Raw genomic sequence first — 22,789 nt, 5'->3', positions numbered from 1 at the left:
GCAGCAGAGAGGCAGAGGTGGCTCGTAGCTCTGGGAAGTTCCAAGGCCTGTCTGTCTGATAACCGAACCAGGAAAGAAAAAGGTAATCAGTATAGGCTGGTGTAATGGTGTAATCAACATACTGTTAGCAAGTGGTCTGCTGTGGTCTGGCAGATACGTTACCCCCATAGGCTATATGAAGAACACATCCGCCTGTCCGCGATTATTGCAGATGGTGCGGAAGCGGAGTCCGCTCACTGCAACAGATGTGTTGCAGGCTGGCAAGTGTAAACCGCTCCTATATATTAAATAGGATCCGTTCACTGTCTGTTCTGAGATGAGCGGAAAACAGACAAAATTGTCCATTCTTTGCTCAAGTGGAAACACAGCCTATCTGTTTGAGGCTGGGTTCACATATGACATAGCGTGAAAGGGTGCTTTTTATGTCAAGTTTTATGTTAATGTTGTGTGCAGTTTTTTTGTGCGGTTTTGGTGCGTTTTAATGCGTTTGCGGTTCTCATATACAAAACACATATGCGTTTTGTATGTGTATCCATGTGTTTTTATATTTCCATTTATGCAAATCACTTGGAAAAGAACATGATGCGGAAATACAGAAAAAAAAATTGGGGGGGAAAAACGCATGGAAAACGCATTAAAACGAAATGCATCTGCGTCACCATAGACTTTCATTATGTGCGTTTTGGCAGCTTTCCTGCATAATTTGCAACAAAACCAGCATTTTTGTAAACACAGGTTTGAAAAACCCATAGAAAACGCATATGCGTTTTTATATGCGTTTTTTCCTGTGGCCCATAGACTTCCATTAGCAGAAAAAACGCAGCGTTTTCCACAGCGCAAGCGTTTCTGCTATGTGTGCATCCAGCATGAAGCATTGTATTGCCATGCAAATGATATTGCCATTCCATTGAAAATGGACAAATCAAATGCAGTTGTTGGATAGTCCCTAGATTCATATAAATTGCAGCAAAATATGCATCAAGTCTGAAACATTGCGATTCATTGATTATCTCTACCAGTCAAAAATTTTGATCTGATCATGTTCAAAATTTGCTTTTAGCAAATTCCACCTGGTTACACTGTACCTACTAATGAGAGGATGGTTGACTAAGTAGGCCCAAAGCGGACCCAAACCAAACATTTTTTAATTCAAAATATTTAGTTGCACCACTCTGACACATACAAAGATAAATAAATACTCCTTTAAGCCTATGAGCATTTCAGTGCATGCTTTTCACCCTTCTCTTTTCATAACTAGGGTTATACAGGTGGCAGCCATTAGCAATTCCTCCTTTGCTGGACACCTGCTACTCCACTAGTTTTCCGGATTCTGTCCTGGCAATATGAAAGGAAGGGAGGGGTTCCTCCAATAAATGTAAAATATTTTATATTTGTCATTATGCAGCTGAAAAAAGGCTGCTATTTATTATTATAATTTAGAAAATAGATTTTATTTCTGAAATCTTGTATTTTTTAATTTGGGTCCACTTTAATGCAATGTGAGGTCATTTAAATGGAAAATTAGAATTTTGAGCCTATAACATTCATAGCCATGTGCACTTGCGTAGCTATATGGAAGGATTTATAGAATGCTGATTGCTGCAGTTTGCTTTGCTGTAGGGTTTAGTAATTCTTATTGGTGGTATTCATGTTCAAAGTTAGGTATTCCAAACCAAATTGTTACTGAGCGAGAATAAGTTAATTGGGCTATGGGTCAGGGAGTCAGGCTACCTAAGGGGTAAGTTTTATCAGTTAGAAGAAGGTATCTGAGGATAGGGTTAACCCTTAGACTTCCGCGGACATCTATAGGTGTTTTTGCATTCATATTCCACGGACGCCTGAAGGCATTTAGTACAAAACGATTTCTGCCTACCGCTGACGTCTATAGGTGTTTTGTTTCCCCGTATTCCTGTGCCACAAACATCTAAAGGTGTTTAGTTAAGTGTTTTTTGGCTCCGTGACCACTTTCTACTTGACATGAAATTTGCAAATGATGCAGAATTATGCAAAGGTTGCTGCAAAGCTATGCAGCTTAACCACTTAAGCCCGAAGGGGTTGACATTTTTTTACATCCGAGCAACTTTCACCCCCCATTCATTTGCCAATAACTTTATCACTACTCATCACAATTAATTGATCTATATCTTGTTTTTTCCGCCACCAATTAGGCTTTCTGTGGGTGGTATATTTTGCTAAGAGCCATGTCACAAGAGCCCTCAGTGGCTGACCGCACTTAGCCTTCTAAACGGTGCCAGCGCACAGATCGTGCGAACTCTGGTCGCAGTCAATGCGCAGGAACCGTTAAGAATTAGCCGCAGACAACTCAGAAGGGAGCCTGTGAGACACGGGTAATTACAACGTCACCTACTGGTTCAGAGTAAACTGCCACCACCGCGGTTACTATGGGACCGTGGGGCCCACTAACTGACTGACTAATCCTGCGAATAAAACGGTTAAACACACGATATTCTGTCTAGCCAACAACAAACAAACAGTAGCGTATCTTCAGAGACCCGGGATCATTTCTGTGTGTGCTGATAAGCAGGGTAGCGAAACAGTGAATGACTTGGGGAAAGTCGTTTATTCACGCAATATAAATAATTAATATATACAGACAATTATTAAAATCAACAATTATTGAAACAGTAATAGCCAGTATGAAAAATAAAAGAAGGGAGAAAAATACTTAGTTCCTGGAAAGATGTCCGGTTTGTGGGAAAAATCAGAGTTCTGGTTTCCAATCAAGTTCAAGCAAAACGGTTTCAAGTTCTTAGAGTTCTTTGTTCAGATGGGTCAGCAAAATGGCCACCAGCCCTATGTCCTCTGGCTGGCAGCAGATTGTCATGAAGATGGTAAAGGGAGTAAATCTCCCTCCCAGGCAGCTCATTCACTTTTAATGGGGCTGAGCTCAGAGGCGGGCTCCCAGAGTCGGCCCCCCAGGCCGGACTATGGTAATCACATGTGGGCAGTGGCTTTAGCAACCTCATAATCCTGACATGTTCCCTAGGCAGACCTGCGCGGCCGGCCCACAAATAATAAGTACATATTCTCGATCCCCAGAACCTACCGATTAATATGATATCAAACTTGGGCATGTTTGCATGCCTGGTTAAAAAACGGTGGAATTCCCAGAGTTCTGTTTAGGACAGTGGCCCAAATTTAATATCAAAACACTCACAAGATCCGGACCAGCAGAATGATATAACTTTCACATTTCTCACCTGAACGGTATTGCTTAAACATGCTCAAAATACTAAACTCCATGCTTTCTAATATGGCTCCGGCCGGTCTGAGCAGAGCAGATTTTTTGAATAGCCCCCTGCTGGGAGCTCATCCTGTCTTCCCCAAACGGCAGAGTGAGTTCTCTGCTGGCTAATTAACATCTAGGTGTCACCTGGTTCCCAGAGCCAAAAGGGAAATTGTGCCTTCCACAGGGAATATGTCCCAGCTAATTAACACCTTCCCCCCAGGCTGTCACTGTAGCTTAGGAACAGCTGGGGAATCTGTCTTATCAAATCTTGGTTCTATTGATCTGAAGCGCAATCGATGCAGGAATCGAGTGCGATCATTCTTTACTTCACGGGCGGTGCCAGGACGCGCCTGCGTCCCCGCAACCGTCCGTGACAGCCCTCCCCCTTGTCCGCGGCTCAGCCACTCATCCGCAAGATGTGTGGCGGCGCCGCTAACCTGGCTGACGGGCCTCGAGTTGCCGGTACGGCGGGAAAACCTATTGGAGTCTGTGGCTCGGTTCCCCTGGACCGGTCGCGGTCTGCTACCCTCAGGGTTGACCCAACATGGACCGTTCTGGACAGGGCGTTTGCGCCACTGCAGTCGGACGTGGTGCCTGCCGGGACTGCTGACAACGGGCAGTGGGTTGGTTAGGTCAACAGCCAGCCCACGCAGGGTTCCCCTGCTGAGTGGCTGTGGACCTAAGGGAATCCCTGGACCTTCCCAGCTCCTGACAGACGGCACATGCCCTGCAGTAGTTTGCTACATCCCTGTTCATCCGGGGCCAATAAAACTGGTTCCGTATACCGGCGAGTGTCTTGCGGACACCCGAGTGCCCTGTCAGAGGATTACCATGTGCGGATTTCAGCACATGTCCCCTGAACGCACTCGGGACCACAAGCCACTTGGTATTCGCGTGGGATCTACCTGTAGGGGGCTGTACAGACTCACTGTACAGTCTCCCACCTTCCCAGTACACCTTGAAAGCGGCCCCGTCTGCGAGGGGCTCAGCGGCTTGCTGCCTGAGCACCTCCAGGCTTGGGTCACTTTGTAGTGCAGCTGAGAATACGGCGCTGTCAGTTTCAGCCAACTGGCTCATGTCACACGAGGCCAGCGGCTGAAAGGTCTCATCCCTGCGGTCAGAGGGGGGGGAGGAGGCCGGAACCCCCTCCACCTGTTCTGAGCTCAGGTTCTGAGCAGTGCAGCTGCGCGGTACTGCTAGCACAGGTACACTGTCAGAATGGCACAGACGGACAGTACTCAAATCATCATTGCATGCAGTAATGATATTGACAGGTATAGACATTTTTTCATTACAGACAGGTTGTACAGTAAACTCAGGTACAGTTACAGCATCATCACAACAGACAGTCTGTACATCAAACTCAGGTGCCTTTGAAGCAGGCACTATTGAACCTGGTACCCTTGAACTGGGCACATTCAACCCACCTCCCCCTGGTGCTCCCCCAAGTGTATAAAGTACCTGGTGGTGGGTGGAGAGTCCGTCTCCTTCCGTGAGCGACAAGGCGGTCGTGGCAGGTTCATAGTAGGACACAAGCTTGCCCAAATCAGTCCCAAGCAACACAGGGACTGGGAGATCCTTCATAACCCCAACAACCCTTTCTTGGGTTCCTCCCACTCCCCAATCCAGCTTCACTGTCGCGTGGGCTATGTGAAAAAGGGTGCCCTCTACTCCAGTAAGGGCAAAGGATCGGCTGGAGCTGATGCTCTCCTTTGGCACAAGATGTGAGTGAACTAACGTGATGTCAGCTCCGGTGTCTCGAAATCCGGTGACAACTTTGCCGTTCACTCTAACAAGTTGCTGCTGGTCGGTTCGGTCGCGGATTTCCTTTCCGCTGGCAAACAGGACAAAATCGGATGATCCAGGCTGTGGTTCGCTGGCGGGCTGCCTCTGCTGTGGGTGAGGTGCAGGTGATGCAGATGATCCAGGTGCTGGTGGTGTCTGTCTCCGCTCCGGACAGTCGAATTTCATGTGTCCGGGCTGGCGGCAGTAGTGACAGGTGACCTCTCCAGGCGCTGCGGGCCTGGGTGCAGCAGCTGCGCTGGGTGGCCTCTGTGGCGGACGGCTCACAGGGGCAGGAGGGTCTGCCGAGGTATTGGGCTGACCTCCTCTCCAGCTGGATGGGACAGTTCTGCGTGTATCAGCCACCCGGGTAGTTGCAAAAGTCTCAGCAAGGTCTGCAGCGACAGTGGCTGAAGCCGGCCTGCGTTCTAGCACAAACTGGCGTACATCAGCAGGGCAAATGTTCAGAAATTGTTCGAGGACTATCAAGTCCTCCAGGACGCCATAAGACCCTTTGGTGAGGCCTAGAGTCCACTGCCGTAGTGTGGTGAGCAAGCTGCTGGCCACATCTCGGTACGAATCAGAAGACTTTTTCTGCCAGGCCCTGAACTTTTTCCGATAGGCTTCTGGCGTCAGCTGGTACTTAGTAATGATAGCGTCTTTGATAGCAGCATAATCATTATCCTTCTCCGCAGGCAATTCTGCGAAGGCATCAAGCGCTTTGTAGCGCAGCAAAGGTGTCAGATGTCTGGCCCACTGGTCTTGGGACAGACGATACTGACGGCATGCTTTTTCAAAAGACCGCAAAAACAAGTCAATGTCTGTGTCTTTTTCAATATTAGCAAATTTAAATTTTGCACTTACGGGTGCTGCAGCTCCTTCGGCAGGGAGGCTGGGCGGTGAACTCCGGCTGGCCTGTTGAACCTTTGCCATGTTGAGCTCATGCTGTCGTCTCTCCCGCGCCTCTGCGGCATCCCTCTCCGCGTGGCGTTCAGCAGCAGCAGCAGCAGCTTTGCGTTCTGCAGATTGGCGCTCCTCACGCATGTACTGCAGGTACTTGTCCAGGTCAGTCTCCATCAGCTTTTGTAATGCCTGCTGCATTACCGGGTCAGCACCCATGGACAGTCCAGTACTGGCCGGTTCCAGGCGAGTACTTTCAGAAACTCTGGGGTTGGGGTCCACACTGACATTCTCTGGCGTAACTGTTGCAACAGGGCCCGCAGGATGCTCAACCTCTGTACGCCTAAGATCTTCAGCCTCTGGTTCCCCTTGATTGTCAGATGGGCTGGTATCCACCTCAGCGGACACTCCCGGCTCCCGCAGTTGCTGGGCATCCCATCTGGACAAGTCTGCTATCAGGTCCCGTTTTGTCTTGCGGAGGATGCCAATGCCCCTCTCTTCGCAAAGATTTTCCAGGTCTGCTAGGCACATGTTCTGGTAGTTCCCGGACATTTCCATGCCAAATAAAATAAAACTTTGGGGAAGGGGTACTGGCTACACAGTCTCTCTGTATATATAAAAAATATATTGCCTTCCAGCTACACCAACGAATTAGTTCGTTTCTCGATAGCGCTAGCGCTATCGCAGATACTTTCAGCACAACACAGATCCCAACCGCTGCCTAACACTGTCACAAGAGCCCTCAGTGGCTGACCGCACTTAGCCTTCTAAACGGTGCCAGCGCACAGATCGTGCGAACTCTGGTCGCAGTCAATGCGCAGGAACCGTTAAGAATTAGCCGCAGACAACTCAGAAGGGAGCCTGTGAGACACGGGTGATTACCACTTCACCCACTGGTTCAGAGTAAACTGCCACCACCGCGGTTACTATGGGACCGTGGGGCCCACTAACTGACTGACTAATCCTGCGAATAAAACGGTTAAACACACGATATTCTGTCTAGCCAACAACAAACAAACAGTAGCGTATCTTCAGAGACCCGGGATCATTTCTGTGTGTGCTGATAAGCAGGGTAGCGAAACAGTGAATGACTTGGGGAAAGTCGTTTATTCACGCAATATAAATAATTAATATATACAGACAATTATTAAAATCAACAATTATTGAAACAGTAATAGCCAGTATGAAAAATAAAAGAAGGGAGAAAAATACTTAGTTCCTGGAAAGATGTCCGGTTTGTGGGAAAAATCAGAGTTCTGGTTTCCAATCAAGTTCAAGCAAAACGGTTTCAAGTTCTTAGAGTTCTTTGTTCAGATGGGTCAGCAAAATGGCCACCAGCCCTATGTCCTCTGGCTGGCAGCAGATTGTCATGAAGATGGTAAAGGGAGGAAATCTCCCTCCCAGGCAGCTCATTCACTTTTAATGGGGCTGAGCTCAGAGGCGGGCTCCCAGAGTCGGCCCCCCAGGCCGGACTATGGTAATCACATGTGGGCAGGGGCTTTAGCAACCTCATAATCCTGACATGTTCCCTAAGCAGACCTGCGCGGCCGGCCCACAAATAATAAGTACATATTCTCGATCCCCAGAACCTACCGATTAATATGATATCAAACTTGGGCATGTTTGCATGCCTGGTTAAAAAACGGTGGAATTCCCAGAGTTCTGTTTAGGACAGTGGCCCAAATTTAATATCAAAACACTCACAAGATCCGGACCAGCAGAATGATATAACTTTCACATTTCTCACCTGAACGGTATTGCTTAAACATGCTCAAAATACTAAACTCCATGCTTTCTAATATGGCTCCGGCCGGTCTGAGCAGAGCAGATTTTTTGAATAGCCCCCTGCTGGGAGCTCATCCTGTCTTCCCCAAACGGCAGAGTGAGTTCTCTGCTGGCTAATTAACATCTAGGTGTCACCTGGTTCCCAGAGCCAAAAGGGAAATTGTGCCTTCCACAGGGAATATGTCCCAGCTAATTAACACCTTCCCCCCAGGCTGTCACTGTAGCTTAGGAACAGCTGGGGAATCTGTCTTATCAAATCTTGGTTCTATTGATCTGAAGCGCAATCGATGCAGGAATCGAGTGCGATCGTTCTTTACTTCACGGGCGGTGCCAGGACGCGCCTGCGTCCCCGCAACCGTCCGTGACAAGCCACTTTACTGTAAATGCATTTTAACAGGAAGAATAAGAAAAAAATGGAAAAAATTCATTATTTCTCAGTTTTCAGCCATTATAGTTTTAAAATAATACATGCCTCCATAATTAAAACTCACATATTGTATTTGCCCATATGCCCCGGGTATTTCACCATTAAAATTATGTCCCTATCACAATGTATGGCGACAATATTTTATTTGGAAATAAAGGTGCATTTTTTCCGTTTTGCATCCATCACTGTTTAGCAGCCCATAATTTATTAAATCATATTGATATACTCCTTTGACATGCAGTTCAGACCCTTAGGTAACTATTTGTTTTTTTTTTGTTTTTTTTATTATTGTAATTTTTTTTATTTTTTTTTAATTTAAACTTGTATGTGGGTATTTTTTGGTGTGGGAGGTAAACAGTTTTTTTTTTTAATATATTTATATGTTTATCTTTAAAACTTTTTTTTTAGGTGTAATTTGCTATTTGGCCACAAGATGGCCAGAATCAAAAAGTCCTGGGAGCTATCGATCTCGCTCCCAGGCAGAAGAAAGGCGACCAGAGCTCAGAAAAGCCGCAGCGTCTGAAGAGACGCTGTCGGCTTTTCCCCGTCGGGGTCTGATCAGCGAAAGGGATTTATAATCCCCTTCACTGATCGGTGGGCTAGCGGCCAGCAGCGGGGGCGCACACGGGGGGGCCCGCGGGAGCGCGCGCGCGACCCGCGGGAGTGCGCGCAGCCCAACTGGACGAGAAATCTCGTCCAGTTGGGCTTAAGTGGTTAAAAGTGGACCAATCACATGATTTCTCTGAAAGTCTTGATTAGTTTATTTACATTTTAGACTTTCATAATAATTTGCATACATCTATACAATAAAAATTAGCAGTATTTTCAATCATCTCAAATTTATTTGCATCTCAATGACAATCCCTACTGACTAATGTGGACTATAGTACATGTAGATTTTGGCAAGACATTCAACAAACACAATTCAAACATAGATGGCACTAGCATGCATCACCCCCCCCCCCCCCCCCCCAAAAAAAAAAAAAGCTGGCAGTCTAAGGCTACATACACACTTGAGATAAAAGTCTTTGGAAAAGGCAAGATCACAGACCAATTTTACCCCATTCCATGTAGTATGAGAGCCATACTCTACACAGTCTATTCTATTGAGTTGAACTCCGCATCAGATAAAAATCTTTGCAAGATGCTGGACACAAAGATGCTGTACACATGCAACAGATCAGTATCTGCAAAAGATCAGTTCCTGAAAAAGATCTGTTCTTGCAAAATGCATTCATAGTCTATGATATCTGCAGATCCTCATACACACCTTGTGTTAACAGACCTTCATCTGCAGATCAGATCCACCAGGATGGATCTTCAGATCTGCAGATGATTGTCAGATATGCAGATGAATGTCTGTCAAACAAGGTGTGTATGAGGATCTGCAGATATCATAGACTATGAATGTATTTTGCAGGAACGGATCTTTTGCAGGAGCTGATCTTTTGCAGATACTGATCTGTTGAATGTGTGCAGCATCTTGCAAATATTTTTATCTGATGGGGAGTTCAGCTCAATAGAATAGACTGTGTAGAGTAAAGGCCCATACACACGTCGGATTTTAGCGAACGACCCGTCGTTTGAACGTTCCGTCGTTCGGACGTTTTCGCGTCTAAACCGACGTGTGTACAGACTATCGTTCGGGTGATAAGACTGGTTACCAGCGATCCGCCCGGCGTATGGCTCTCATACTACATGGAATGGGGTAAAATTGGTCTGTGATCTTGCCTTTTCCAAAGACATTTATCTCAAGTGTGTATGTAGCCTAAGGCCACATACACACATCAGACCATAGTCTTTTGAAAATGAAAGATCACGGACCAGTTTTACCCCCTTCCATGTAGTATGAGAGCCATACCTTCACAGTCTTTTCTATGGAGCTGAACTCCCCATCAGAAAAAAATCTTTGCAAGATGCTGCCACACAGATGCTGTACAGACACACAAGATCAGTATCTGCAAAAGATCTGTTCTTGCCAAAGATCCGTTCCTGCAAATTGCATTCATATTCTATGAGATCTGCAGATCACCATACACACCTTGTTTAACTGACATTCATCTGCAGATCAGACAATCATCTGCAGATCTGAAAATCCATCCTGGTGGATCTGATCTGCAGATGAATGTCTGTTAAACAAGGTGTGTATGATGATCTGCAGATATCATAGACTATGAATGCATTTTGCAGGAACGGATCTTTTGCAGGAACTGATCTTTTGCAGATACTGATCTTTTGAATGTCTACAGCATCTTTGTGTCCAGCATCTTGCAAAGATTTCTGTCTGATGGGAAGTTCAGCTCCATAGAATAGACTGTGTAGGTACGGCTCTCATACTACATAGAAGGGGGTAACATTGGTCTGATCTTTCATTTTCCAAAGACTATGGTCTGATGTGTGTATGAGCCTAAAGGGTAAATGCAACATCTGGAGATTTGAAATTATAAATGAGAGGGGGGGGGGGGGGGGGGCAGTTAAGATTGGATTCTAGGTTGAATTGCATCTAGACTCAGTAACTTTGTTGCAAGTTTAAATAATGGGTGATTTTCATCGCTCCCAGCCTCCCTCCGGAGCCTGGCACAGCATAATAAGGCTATGTAAAGTGAAACTGAGGGTGCGGGCTCTCTACCAGGACAACTGCAGTGTTAAAGAGGTACCTAACTTTGTTTTCATATCTCGCATCGTAAGTCCTTTTAAGGGAGAGAGACACAGGAACAGTTGATGAGTTATTCACATACTATTTGATGCTATATTTTTGCTTTCTATCATTCTGAAGAAATTTCACTCACAGGATTACAGCCAGTGAAGACTGTTTCTGTATGCTGGATGTGTTGGACACACTCCTCCATAGTAATGCCCACAGCGAAAAACTGTTTTCTGTAAATGTCATGTTTTCTTAACATAAAAAGTGAAAAGTTGAAATTAAGCTATTTTTTGCTATTTTGCAAGTAATTACTGGAAATATATGTGGCATTTACCGTTTTAGTTAAGTTTGCTAGTTGACCTTTAAGCTTAGGCTAGGCAGATGGATTGGGAAATGATTTGTTATTATGGAGGACCCCTAATTCAGGTATCAGAAGAATTGCCTGTTACCTAAACCCTGCTCTGAAAAGACCTCCTTAGGGTCGCCTCACATGGCTGAAAAAAATAGGTATCAAAATGCTGTGTTTGTGCAGATGACGGTACCGGTGCTGCCCATTCATTTGGCGCTTATTGATGAGCGCCGCGGCTAGCGGTAAATGTCGTGTAAGTGTCTATGTGAACCAGCCCTTACTTATAAGCTACACCAAACAATAATGTATACACCGAAAGGCAGAGACTAGTAAAACTAGTAGAGGTTGCTTTATTGATAAGTGTAATCAGTTATGCCATTAATCTTATCACTTCAAGCAGTAAAACTTTAGTTTTTATGATCTTTTCAGAAAACAGTGAAACCAATGAATCTCTGAAAACCAAAATGTCAGAGCTGCGGCTGTACTGTGACTTGCTGATGCAGCAGGTACACACCATCCAGGAGTTTGCGAGTCACGATGAGAACCGACCGTCTCCCAGTGCTGAGGTATGAGCTGTGCTGCTTGTGTCTGCCTATATCTTTATATAAATCATTACCTTTTTACCGTAGTTCTGTTTCTATGCTGCTTTAACAGTTTTTGGACATCACACCATAGCACACTGCATTGGATGCAGTAGGTAATACAAAAAACATTACAGAATGCCATTTGTTGCGGTTTTATTAGCTGAGCAGATCTCTCAACAGGATTATGAATTGGAAAATTATTGTTCAGATCAATGGCCAAAAATTTCCTCTGCATCCCTGCTTAATGTTTCGATGTAGTGCTTATACACAGCAAGGACTGATCTGTTTTCCATAGGAGCTTAAAGGGAACCTGAGATGGCCCTAATGCTTTTATTTATACTTATCTGGTGCTTCCTCCAGCCCCATAAGGTCCGTGGTCTCCCTCGCCGTCGTCTCTGGCCCCTCCATTCACTAGATATCCTCGATGGTAATCCGCCTGCGCGCACCCCTGTCACACTCCCATAACTAGGAGCGTTCTGCGCCTGCACAGTAGTACTGTGCAGGCGCAGAACGCTCCCAGGCATGGCCACCCATGCGTAGAGGCCAATGACTGAAGGCGAATTGACCAAGCAAACAACTTTTTGGGGCGATCAGCTTCTGTGTGGTTGATCAACAGTCATTCAACTAGTGGCCCGCACATTACAAGCGATTCACTTTCATTCATCGATCTGACCAATGTTTTGTCTCCATGCTCTGAATTCAAACATTGATTCTGTGTGGATCGAATGATATGTGAACAGTAGCCGATTCCTGTGTGAAGGGACGATATCTTCCATCCTGATCAATCGACTAAGCTGGTTGATACCAGACGATTGTGGCCACTTTTCATCGATTGGGCATACTGGAACACACTTGATTCTCTCTCAATTCGATAAAATAATTGAATAAAATAGTCAATCAAACAGCCAAATTGCTAGATGTAGTATTTAGGTGGGCTAGATATTACCTTTAGAGAAAAACTCTGCTTATCTCTACTAAAAACATATCATTAGCAGGTACTGGTATACAGAAAACAGTTGAGAAAATGGCTTTGTTGCCCTGACACAGTGACTGAACAGTTGCGTTCCTTTATAGGTTTTAGCTCCTCAGGTTTTGAGTTAATGTGTAACCATGCCTGCTTTGTCATTTATACAGAACATGAATGAAGCCTCCTCGCTGCTCAGTGCAACCTGCAACACATTTATCACCACACTTGAAGAATGTGTCAAAATTGCCAATGCCAAATTCAAGCCAGAAATGTACCAGCTGCCACCTCACGAGTCCCTGGTGTCTGTCGTGTCTCCTTCTCCTGTACAAATGGTAACGTGTAATGTACGCCAAGTCACACAATAGGGCCACATAGTGACAGCAATTGAGCTGCAGTAGCACAGCAATAGGGTGATGTAGAGGTAGCGACTGCACTGAGGACCCTGGACCAGAGGGGCCCGCCTACAATTTCTGTGTGTTAGCTCTTGATTGGTGTTATGCTGATACTGTAATAATCATCTCTTTGGCCTAGTGCACACCAAAAACCGCTAGCAGATCCGCAAAATGCTAGCAGATTTTGAAACGCTTTTTCTTCTTTTTCTGTAGCGTTTCAGCTAGCATTTTGCGGTTTTGTGAAGTGTTTTTGGTGTAGTAGATTTCATGTATTGTTACAGTAAAGCTGTTACTGAACAGCTACTGTAACAAAAAACACCTGGCAAACCGCTCTGAAGTGCCGTTTTTCAGAGCGGTTTGGGTTTTTCCTATACTTAACATTGAGGCAGAAACGCCTCCGCAATCCAAAATCTGCAGCAGCCCGGGAGTATGCGTTTCTGCAAAACGCCTCCCGCTCTGGTGTGCACCAGCCCATTGAAATACATTACCCAATCGGATCCTCACCCGCAAGCGGATCGCAAACCGCAGCCGAACCGCTCTGGTGTGCACTAGGCCTTAATGTGCTTTGAATCAGGGTTGTGGAGTTGGTACAACAAACATCTGACTCCGACTCCTCAGTTTATGAAACCACTGCAAATCTGATTCCAGGTACCAAAATTACTCCGACTCCTTAGTCTAATTTTTATGAAGCCTATGGGTTTGGTTCAAAAATCATCCGACTCCAACTCCTCAGTTTATTGAAACCTCCGACTCCAGGCACCCAAAATTTCTCTGACTCCTCGACTCCAACTCCACAGCCCTGCTTTGAATAATGAAAACCGTTTAAATGTTCCTATTGCTTGGTTGCACCTTTCTGACACTGTGGCTGTCCTTGGCTGATTTTGGTATCCATATCAATTGTTAGGCCTCATTCCCACCAGGACGTTGCGTTTTAGAGGACGTTATAGGTCGCACAACGTGCCCCTAACGCAACGCCTGGTGGTATTGGAGGAAGACGCTACCTAGAGCTGCGTTATGCAGCTCTTGGTGCGCCTTTTTTGTGCTATGCGATGCGGAGACCACGTGATCCGCATCACGTGGTCCCGCCAGCCAATCGCTGCACAGAGCGGCCGCTCCAGGAAGTAAACACTGCACGTCACACAGTGCAGTGAATATTAATTAGCCATGTGGCTGGCCGCCGAGGAGGAGGGGAGACCTCCTCCTCCAACATTACTGAGCATGTGCAAACAGTCTAATGTGGTATAACGTACTACATGCAATACTTTCATTTGACGTTCAGCGTTACACTGTAACGCAACGTGGGCACTGTGAACAGCCCATTGATTTTTCATTACTGTGAGTTGGGCTGCGTTACAGGCTGCTCTAACGTGTGCCTGTAACGTTCCACTGTGAAAGCAGCCTTAGAGTACTGAAAGGGCCCAGTATAAAACGTGCACTGGGGCCTACAGCTCCTTAGATTTGCCACTATTGAGCTGCAATTGTATGGCTTCTGGTCTATGTGATTTTTATCATGCCTCTTACTTTGCTGTATATTTGCTAATATTACTGCTGTTTCCTATGTTTGTAAGGCACTGCACAATAGTTCAGTGGTATATGTAGTGCTTCGTACTATCAAATCAGTTCCTGTGCCCTTTGTCGCTGAATGTCTGATGCCACTTAGCAGTGTCATTCATACTTATGGCTAGCTATATGTCTTGCCAGTATTTTTTTGAGATTTCAAATTTATTTAGAGAAGCTATAAAACAAACCTCAGGGTAAACGACCCACATTTGCAGATATAAAATCATTCCTAAAAGTGGCCATACATCAGGCAACTTTGTAGGTCGATCGACTATCCGATTCAATTATTATAAGTTAATCAAATGAAAATCGGTGCCGGCAAGTGCCTGCCCACAATAATCTGATCATAGAGGCATCTGTCTGATTGAATCCCTATTCATGCTGAACATAGATTTTTAATAGATTTCAGTATGAAAAATTTGTCGAACCTCAGCCTTACACTGTTCGATGCAGTACAACAAATGGGCGATGGTCTGCCGCCACTCTTGACCTGTCGCCAATCAGTATCATTAATCCTGTACGAGGTTGGGCCATCGATTTGTAGCATTCGATGGATTAGCGAAATAGCAATGGAAAAAATCAATAAGCGTATGGTTACTTTTACACTATACAACATACTGAAATTACCTAGATGGCACCATTTAGCTCTGCCTTTTGATTTATTCTTGTACATCCACAGTTGAAAATCTCTGAATGTGCTTTCTTCTTTTGTAGATGAAGCGATCCCTGAGTCATCCGGGTACTTACACTTCAGATAGGTGAGTATAAAATGTATGTGGTCTATTGTTCTTCCTTTTTACCCCTCCCACTCGTGCGCTGCTTCGTCCCTCCGCTCCAGTCAGTACAGCATTCAGCCCTGAACTGTTGCTTGTGGGGTCAAGTCCCAATCCTTAAGGGTGACAGTACTAATGCGTGTGTATGTAGCTGAAGATAAACACATCAAAGATCAAGAAGAACAGCTTTCCATACAAGTTTACCTTCTTAATCCCAGTCTTTTAATCAGAATACATTTTATTTGCCAAATTCAAAATATTGTACAAGGGCCCATATGCAATTAACTTTTTCTTCTTAGTTTTCTCCTTGATGACCTTTTCACACCTTGTTAATAAAATGCATTTTAAACCACAAAACAGCAAGAAAATATTCAAAATAATTTTGATACTACCTTTTCACCTACTTTTTGGTACTTTTTCAATTTGCAAAGTACTTAAAAGTTATTACTTTTTTCGCTGGAGTGCTCCTTACACCCAGAGAGGCTGTTGTGACAGCACACATCTAAAAATTCATGCTGGTTGTCGATTGAGCTGTGTTGCCACCCATTTTATCTTTATGGCCATCCTTGGGTGGGCGTGGCCAAATATCACAGCTGACTAAGGCCTGGAACCCACTAGCAGCGCTTTTCTAAGCGCTTGCGATTAAAAAAGCTTTTGCTAATGTAATGCTATGTGTGATTCCCACTTGAGGGATGTGTTTTTTAAAATATCCCCCATAGCATTACATTAACAAGAACTTTCAAATTACTGGCATTTAGAAAATCGCTGCTAGTGGGTTCTAGGCCTAAGAGCACATAATATTGTAGTCCTAATGGCAGTCTGTCAAGACCACTTCACCGCTTGTCCTTAAAGAGACTCTGAAGCGAGAATAAATCTCGCTTCAGAGCTCATAGTTAGCAGGGGCATGTGTGCCCCTGCTAAAACGCCGCTATTGCGCGGCTAAACGGGGGTCCCTTCACCCCCAAACCCACCCCCGCATACCTTGGTCGCAAACTTGGTCGTGATTTATTTCTTCCTGGAGGCAGGGCTAACGGCTGCAGCCCTGCCTCCAGTCGCGTCTATCAGCGGCGCATCGCGCCTCTCCCCCGCCCCTCTCAGTGAAGGAAGACTGAGAGGGGCGGGGGAGAGGCGGAGATACGCGCTGACAGACGCGCGTGGGGCAGGGCTGCAGCAGTTAGCCCTGCCCCCGGCTGTACGGAGGGGATTTGGGGGTGAAGGGACCCCCGTTAAGCCGCGGGATAACGGCGTTTTAGCAGGGACACACATGCCCCTGCTATCTATGAGCTCTGAAGCGACATTTATTCTCGCTTCAGACTCTCTTTAACAGGCTTTAGGGCCTATACACAATTGTGCATTGAAAAAAAAACAAAACACTGCCAGAAGTGCAGGAAGAAAAATGCATGTAAAAAAAGTTTATATGCATTTTTGGAAGTGTTTTTTTAGATCTGTTTTTAACACAATGGCCTCAATTCACTAAGCTTAACTCCTGTCTTTAATAACTCTTCTGAGCTGTTTTACAGTTATCACCATGGTGATATAATTGTGATAACTGTAAAACAGCTCAGAAGAGTTATTAAAGACAGGAGTTAAAGAGAATCTGTACTCTAATATTCTTACACTAAAAAGCATACCCTTCTATTCCTTATTTTCTCCTGTGCCCCTCTGTGCTGTTTCTGCCACTCTCTGCTGCAATCCTGGCTTGTAATTAACAGTTTTAGGCAATGTTTACAAACAAACTAACCAGCTTCTAATAGGCTCAGCTAAGCATAGTGTGTGAGTATGCAGGGGGCCTGCAGAGGGTGTGTATCGCTTCTACCAATCACAAGCAGCCCTGCACATTCCACACAATCAAAGCCTTAGCCCGACAAACAGGACAGAGGAAAGATACATTGATTTATTACAGAGACAGTGTAATTAGGAAGAGCTGAAGTAAGACCCAGCACATTAGAACAGGCATAGGAACTCATAGGATAGAAGAACTAAGGCTGAAAAAATTGTTACAGAGTCTCTTTAAGCTTAGTGAGCTGAGGCTGTCTTAAGAAAAGATTATGCATTGTGGGAGAGAATTGTGTTTTTTGGAACGCATCCATTGACTTTAATTATGTGCATTTTTTCTAAATACATCCTTCAGTGAATTCCTAAAATGCACCAAAGTGCAGCGCTTGAGTGGAGACATCAGAAAGTGCTTTCTATCTACTTCATGATGTCCTTGCAGATCGCAGTATGTGTTACATTGCTGAAATCTGCAATGCAACACACAAGTGTGGATAGGTCTCAGGTCTAATCTAAAGCTAAGTACTCATGTAAAGATAGATTGGGTAATCTGCGGCATCGAACGATCATTCCTTGGTCCATCTTTCATAATTGCGGAACACAAAAATAGAAAAATTGTTTAAATAATCATTCAAATATCCGCAAAAAGTCCATTGACTTTAGCACAAATCATTGCAGGTAATTGCCCATCTTTAAAGGACATCTAAAGTGGAAAAAGAAAAATCAATTTAATTTACTTGGGGCTTCTTGCAGCCCCCTGGAGTCTTCCTGTGCCATCCTTCTGAGTCCCTTCGGCCAGCAGTGGCAACCTCCACAAAGGTGGCCAGCCATCAGAGGCGTAGCTAGGGCTTTCAGCGCCCGGGGACAAAGACTATTAATGCGCCCCCTAAGGTGATGGGTGCGCTGCGCCAAAAAGGGGCGTGACCACATATTAATTGTGGGTGTGGTTATGGGTGGAGCCAAATGTACAGGAAGTTAGCAGGCTCACGCTCACCCACCCTCCCTGAGTATGTACCTTCCAGCATGTTCCAAGACAAATTCAGCAATCATGAGCCCCCCCCCCCCCCCCCCCATCAAGACAAATTCAGCAATCATGAGGCCTCCAACATGACCAACTCAGCAATCATGAGGCCCCCAACAAGACAAATTCAGCGATCTTGAGAACCCCCAACAAATCATGAGGCCCCCAACAAGACAAATTCAGTAACCATGAGGCCCCCAACAAGACAAATTCAGCAGTCATGAGGCACATAAATAGACAGCATTTCACATAAATAGGCAGATGCCCTCTTAATATGGTAGACACCTCTCACCTGGCAGCAGTTCCCCAAAATACACTCAATCTGACAGCAGTGGTTCCCCAAAAATAGGTAGCCCCAGGTCTATAGGTGTCCCCAGAATAGGTGGCCAGCAGTATAGATGTCCCCAGAATAGGTGGCCAGCGGTATCGATGTCCCCAGAACAGGTAGCCAGGGGTAGAGATGTCCACAGAACAGGTAGCCAGGGGTATATGTGCCCAGTATATGTAGCCAGGGGTATATGTGCCCAGTATATGTAGTCAGGGGGTATATGTGCCCAGTATATATGTAGCCAGGGGTATATGTAGCCAGGGGGTATATGTCCCCAGAATAGGTAGTCAGGTGTGCCCCCCAGCAGGAGGGGACCAGCGCAGTGGAGGGAGCTGTGAGCAGTGGTGAGGAAGGGGGGCCATCTCCCCCCTTCCCTCAACTTAGGGGGCTCTCCCTCCCTCGCTGTCCCCTCCAGAAGTAACGTCCGGGTGGCTGGCAGCGGCGGGCGGAACTTACCTCCGTCTCGTCGCAGCGCGCAATGGATTTGCCGCTACTCTGGTCTGGTCCAGACCAGAGCAGCGGCTGCGGCACCCGACTACCCTTTCTTTTCCCCAGGGGTGCTTCTCCTAAGCAGCCAATGGCCTGGACAATACCTCCTCAACCCACAACAACCCCCTTCCTTTCCCCAGGAAGCATGCCTTTTAAAAAAAACTAAACACACACACACATACATACTCTGACACAAATACACACACACACACACACACACACACACACACACACACACACACACACACACACACACACACACACACACACACACACACACACACACACACACACACACACACACACTTTGAGACACACTGTAGGTACACAAGCTCTGGCACACAAATTGTGGACACAAAGACACGCACGCTCACACTGTGGGTACACGCACACAGTATACACACACACACACACACACACACACACACAAACACTTTGGTACACCCACACACTGTGGACACACACACTCTGGCACACACTGTGGGGACACAAAACACACTCTGGCACACACTGTGGGGACACAAAACACGCTCTGGCACACACTGTGGGGACACAAAACACACTCTGGCACACACTGTACACACACTGCACACACACACACACACATACTCTGGCACACACCAAAATGTACACACATTGTACAATGCCCCCTCCCCCCTCTCTAACCTCCGGACAATCCAACAGCCCAAAGAAGAAAAAAAAATACTTTACCAGCGCAGACAGCCTTTGAAGTTTCCTATTGAGGTGGGGGGACATCCCACACTCTCTCTCCAGCTGGAGCTGCAGCAGCGCGAAACAGCTGAAGCCTGCTCCCTGTCACACCTCTCCGAAGATAAAGCTCATGCTTGAGCGGCTACACTCTACCTAGAGAGCCCCGACGGAAGTTTACGCACACCGCCCCTTCCCCCTGACTGTCACAGGGGTTGTAATGCCGACAGAGTCGGAGAGATGTAGAGAGTGGGGTGGCATCGCAGTTGGGATAAGCGGGCGCGATGTAGCATCCGATGCACAGCAGGGCCGGATGTGGAGCGGGGGTGGCAGCGCTGTCCCAAAAAAACAAAACAAAAAAAACCACGCAGCTCAGCTGGGCGCCCTTGGGGACCAGGCGCCCCGGGGCACGTGTCCTACCCCGACCCCCCCTAGCTCCGCGCCTGCCAGCCATGTGCCTCTCCACTGCGCTCCTGATGCCCATTTCAGCTACCCTAACTAAAGAGATTTATAGTGAATTCACATTGCTGTATATAGACACACACAAACCATGCACAGATTTTTCATGTTTGATTCATCATGTTACATTTGTCACAGTAATTGCCAATTCTGTATAGGGTATTGGTATCCATATTTGGTGTATCCTCTTGTCTGTATTATTATGTGCCCGTGTTTGTTTTTCTTACGTTGTACAGTGCCACAAAATATGTTGACGCTTTATAAAACAATAATAATCACTTTGGGTAACAGTTCGTGAAAGTGTGTACCTGCATTTAGGCTGTATGCAAATTCATGTGATGCTATGTTTTTGTTTTTTAGGAACAGCTATTCTCTAAAGGAACATATAGCAATTCACAGAGCTTCTCATAGGAGGCGAAGTGCTTACTCCGATACGGAAGCCGTCAGTGATGGGCCTCTGGAAGAGCCAGACAGTAAGCTCAGCAGCACCCTCTGCCTCGTTTCCCTGTCTCTGTCTTCCTCTTCTCTTCTCTTCTCTTTTCACTTGTTCTGCTGTCACTCTGCAGCTGCTCCCGCTCTCTGTCTCTCTTGTATTCCCTTGCTCTCTTTTCTCTTGCCATGTTTTTCCTGTCTTCCATTTCCCTTTTCACTCAGTTCTTCATCTCTCTTTAGTGCTATATTTTTATTTTACTCTTCCTTTCTGTCTCTTTCAGGGTTTATCTTTTTTCCCCTCATCTCCTTCTACCTCTTCTCTCATTTGCTTTGTATTATTCTCTCTTCTGCAGTCCATGTTCCCTTTCCCTCTATCTTCATCCTGTCTTCCTGTTCCCCTGAACCCCGAGATTACACTCCACCATTGCTCCTTTGGCGTTAGTAATGGTAAAATTGGCACACCACCAATAGTGTATCTTAGTACTGGTTCCTAGTAAAAGCTATGAAGCACAGTATGATGTATGTATATTTTATTTTTTGTAAAAACAGGTATACATGAAAACGCTTTTGGCCATGTGTTTTGTTTTTGTTTTTTAACCCTGATGTGCCCATTTTCCAAGGGTCCATGCACTACCCAAAAGCCGGAATGAATGGTGACTTGTCTTCTCCAAGCAACCTGGCAGATCACAGAATTAGATCAAAGCAGCCTTCTGATACAGAGGATTCCCCATCATCCATCTCCTCCTGAACCCCAGGAGAACACTTAGGTATTCCTATCAATTGTATACATCCTGCTATGCAAAGGCTGCTCGTGTCGGACTCTTGTGACATGGAAACTTTTGTTGGACCTTTTTAGGTGGACCTCTCTGCACTTTATATAATAATGTCTGATGAGTATATTTGAAGTGAGTTTTATCTTTGTACAGTAAGAGTATTTTCCTACTAACCTCTGAAGTGTGAATGTGTATTCTCCATCAATCATCAATTTTTATTTTAAACAGGTTTGCTAAAGGCTGACAATTTAAAGGATAATTCCACCAGGCAGTCAACACTCAGTATGTAGAATGAAGGGTTCTTTTTACCAAATCAGGAAAAAAGGGTGCAGGAGCCCTTACCGAAAAAAAGGGCGCTACCATAGGCAGACATTATAAAAGCTGTGATTTTCTGCAAAGAAGAGAAGTTTGGGTGCACGGCTGCATTATAAAAGTGTGATTTGCGTTAAAGGGAGCGGGCGCCAAGGCATGCAGGTATGAAAATTGCGGCGTGGACGTGGAGCGGCATTGCAGCAGGGGTAGGTTAAGGTTAGGAAGGGGGTTAATGGTTAGGCGAGAGGGGGGATTACATGTTAGGCATAGGTAGAGGGAGGTCTTAGGGTTAGCCATCGTAGGTAGAGGCTGGATAGTGTAATGGTTAAAGAGGAACTTCAGTCTAAACAAACATACTGTCATTAAGTTACATTTGTTATGTTTATAAAAATAAATAGGTAATATAATCTCTTACCCACCCTGTTTTAAAAGAACAAGCAAATGTATGATTTCATGAGGGCAGACATCTTTTTGGTTGAAAGGAGGCGACAGGGAGCATGAGACACAGTTCCAACTGTCCTGTGTGCTGATCACCCCTCCCAGTTTCTAGGCAACGTGAATAACAACATAGGAAATCCCATCATGCTTTGCACAGTATCAGAGGAAAAATGCCCGGGCAGTTTTCCTTGATGGGACGGAGCTTAGCTTTTGTGCAGCTAAAAATCAGGCTTATGTAAGAAAAACAAAGTTCTGAAGCTATGAAACTGTTAAAGGAACACCAAGCCTTTTCAGTGCTGCTGAGTAGATTTTTAGTCTGGAGGTTCACTTCAAGGGCTCTGCCTTTGACACAGGCGACCTGGGTTTGAATCTCGGCTCTGCCTGTTCAGTAAGCCAGCACCTATTCAGTAGGAGACCTTGGGCAAGTCTCCCTAACACTGCAACTGCCTATAGAGCGCGTCCTAGTGGCTGCAGCTCTGGTGCTTTGAGTCGGCCCTGAGAAAAGTGCGATATAAATGTTCTGTGTTTGTTTGTTTGGTAGAGGGAGGTCTTTGGGTTGGGCATCAGTACAGGAAGGGTTCTGTATGAGAGTAGAGCTATGTTAAGACATAGTAAAATATTGGTAAAGATTACCGATAATTTT

General features: G+C 45.6%; 1 protein-coding gene across 1 annotated transcript in view; it reads left to right on the top strand.

The window, feature by feature from the left end:
* PLEKHA3 (pleckstrin homology domain containing A3) overlaps positions 1-21,522 on the top strand; it is a 60,284-nt gene extending 38,762 nt beyond the window's left edge. Inside the window, exons 3-8 of the mRNA XM_068245430.1 lie at positions 1-82; positions 11,567-11,703; positions 12,856-13,020; positions 15,355-15,398; positions 20,552-20,664; positions 21,244-21,522. The exon at positions 1-82 is cut by the window's left edge and continues 74 nt beyond it. Of these exons, the coding sequence (XP_068101531.1) occupies positions 1-82; positions 11,567-11,703; positions 12,856-13,020; positions 15,355-15,398; positions 20,552-20,664; positions 21,244-21,371 (669 nt within the window). The 3' untranslated portion in view covers positions 21,372-21,522. The remainder of the gene's footprint in view (positions 83-11,566; positions 11,704-12,855; positions 13,021-15,354; positions 15,399-20,551; positions 20,665-21,243) is intronic.
* The last annotated feature ends 1,267 nt before the right edge of the window (positions 21,523-22,789 follow it).

The sequence above is a fragment of the Hyperolius riggenbachi genome, chromosome 7 (assembly GCF_040937935.1).
Source record: "Hyperolius riggenbachi isolate aHypRig1 chromosome 7, aHypRig1.pri, whole genome shotgun sequence".
Classification (NCBI taxonomy): Eukaryota; Metazoa; Chordata; class Amphibia; order Anura; family Hyperoliidae; genus Hyperolius; species Hyperolius riggenbachi.
Note: the sequence above shows the minus strand (reverse complement) of the source record. Positions and strands in the feature narration are given on the sequence as shown.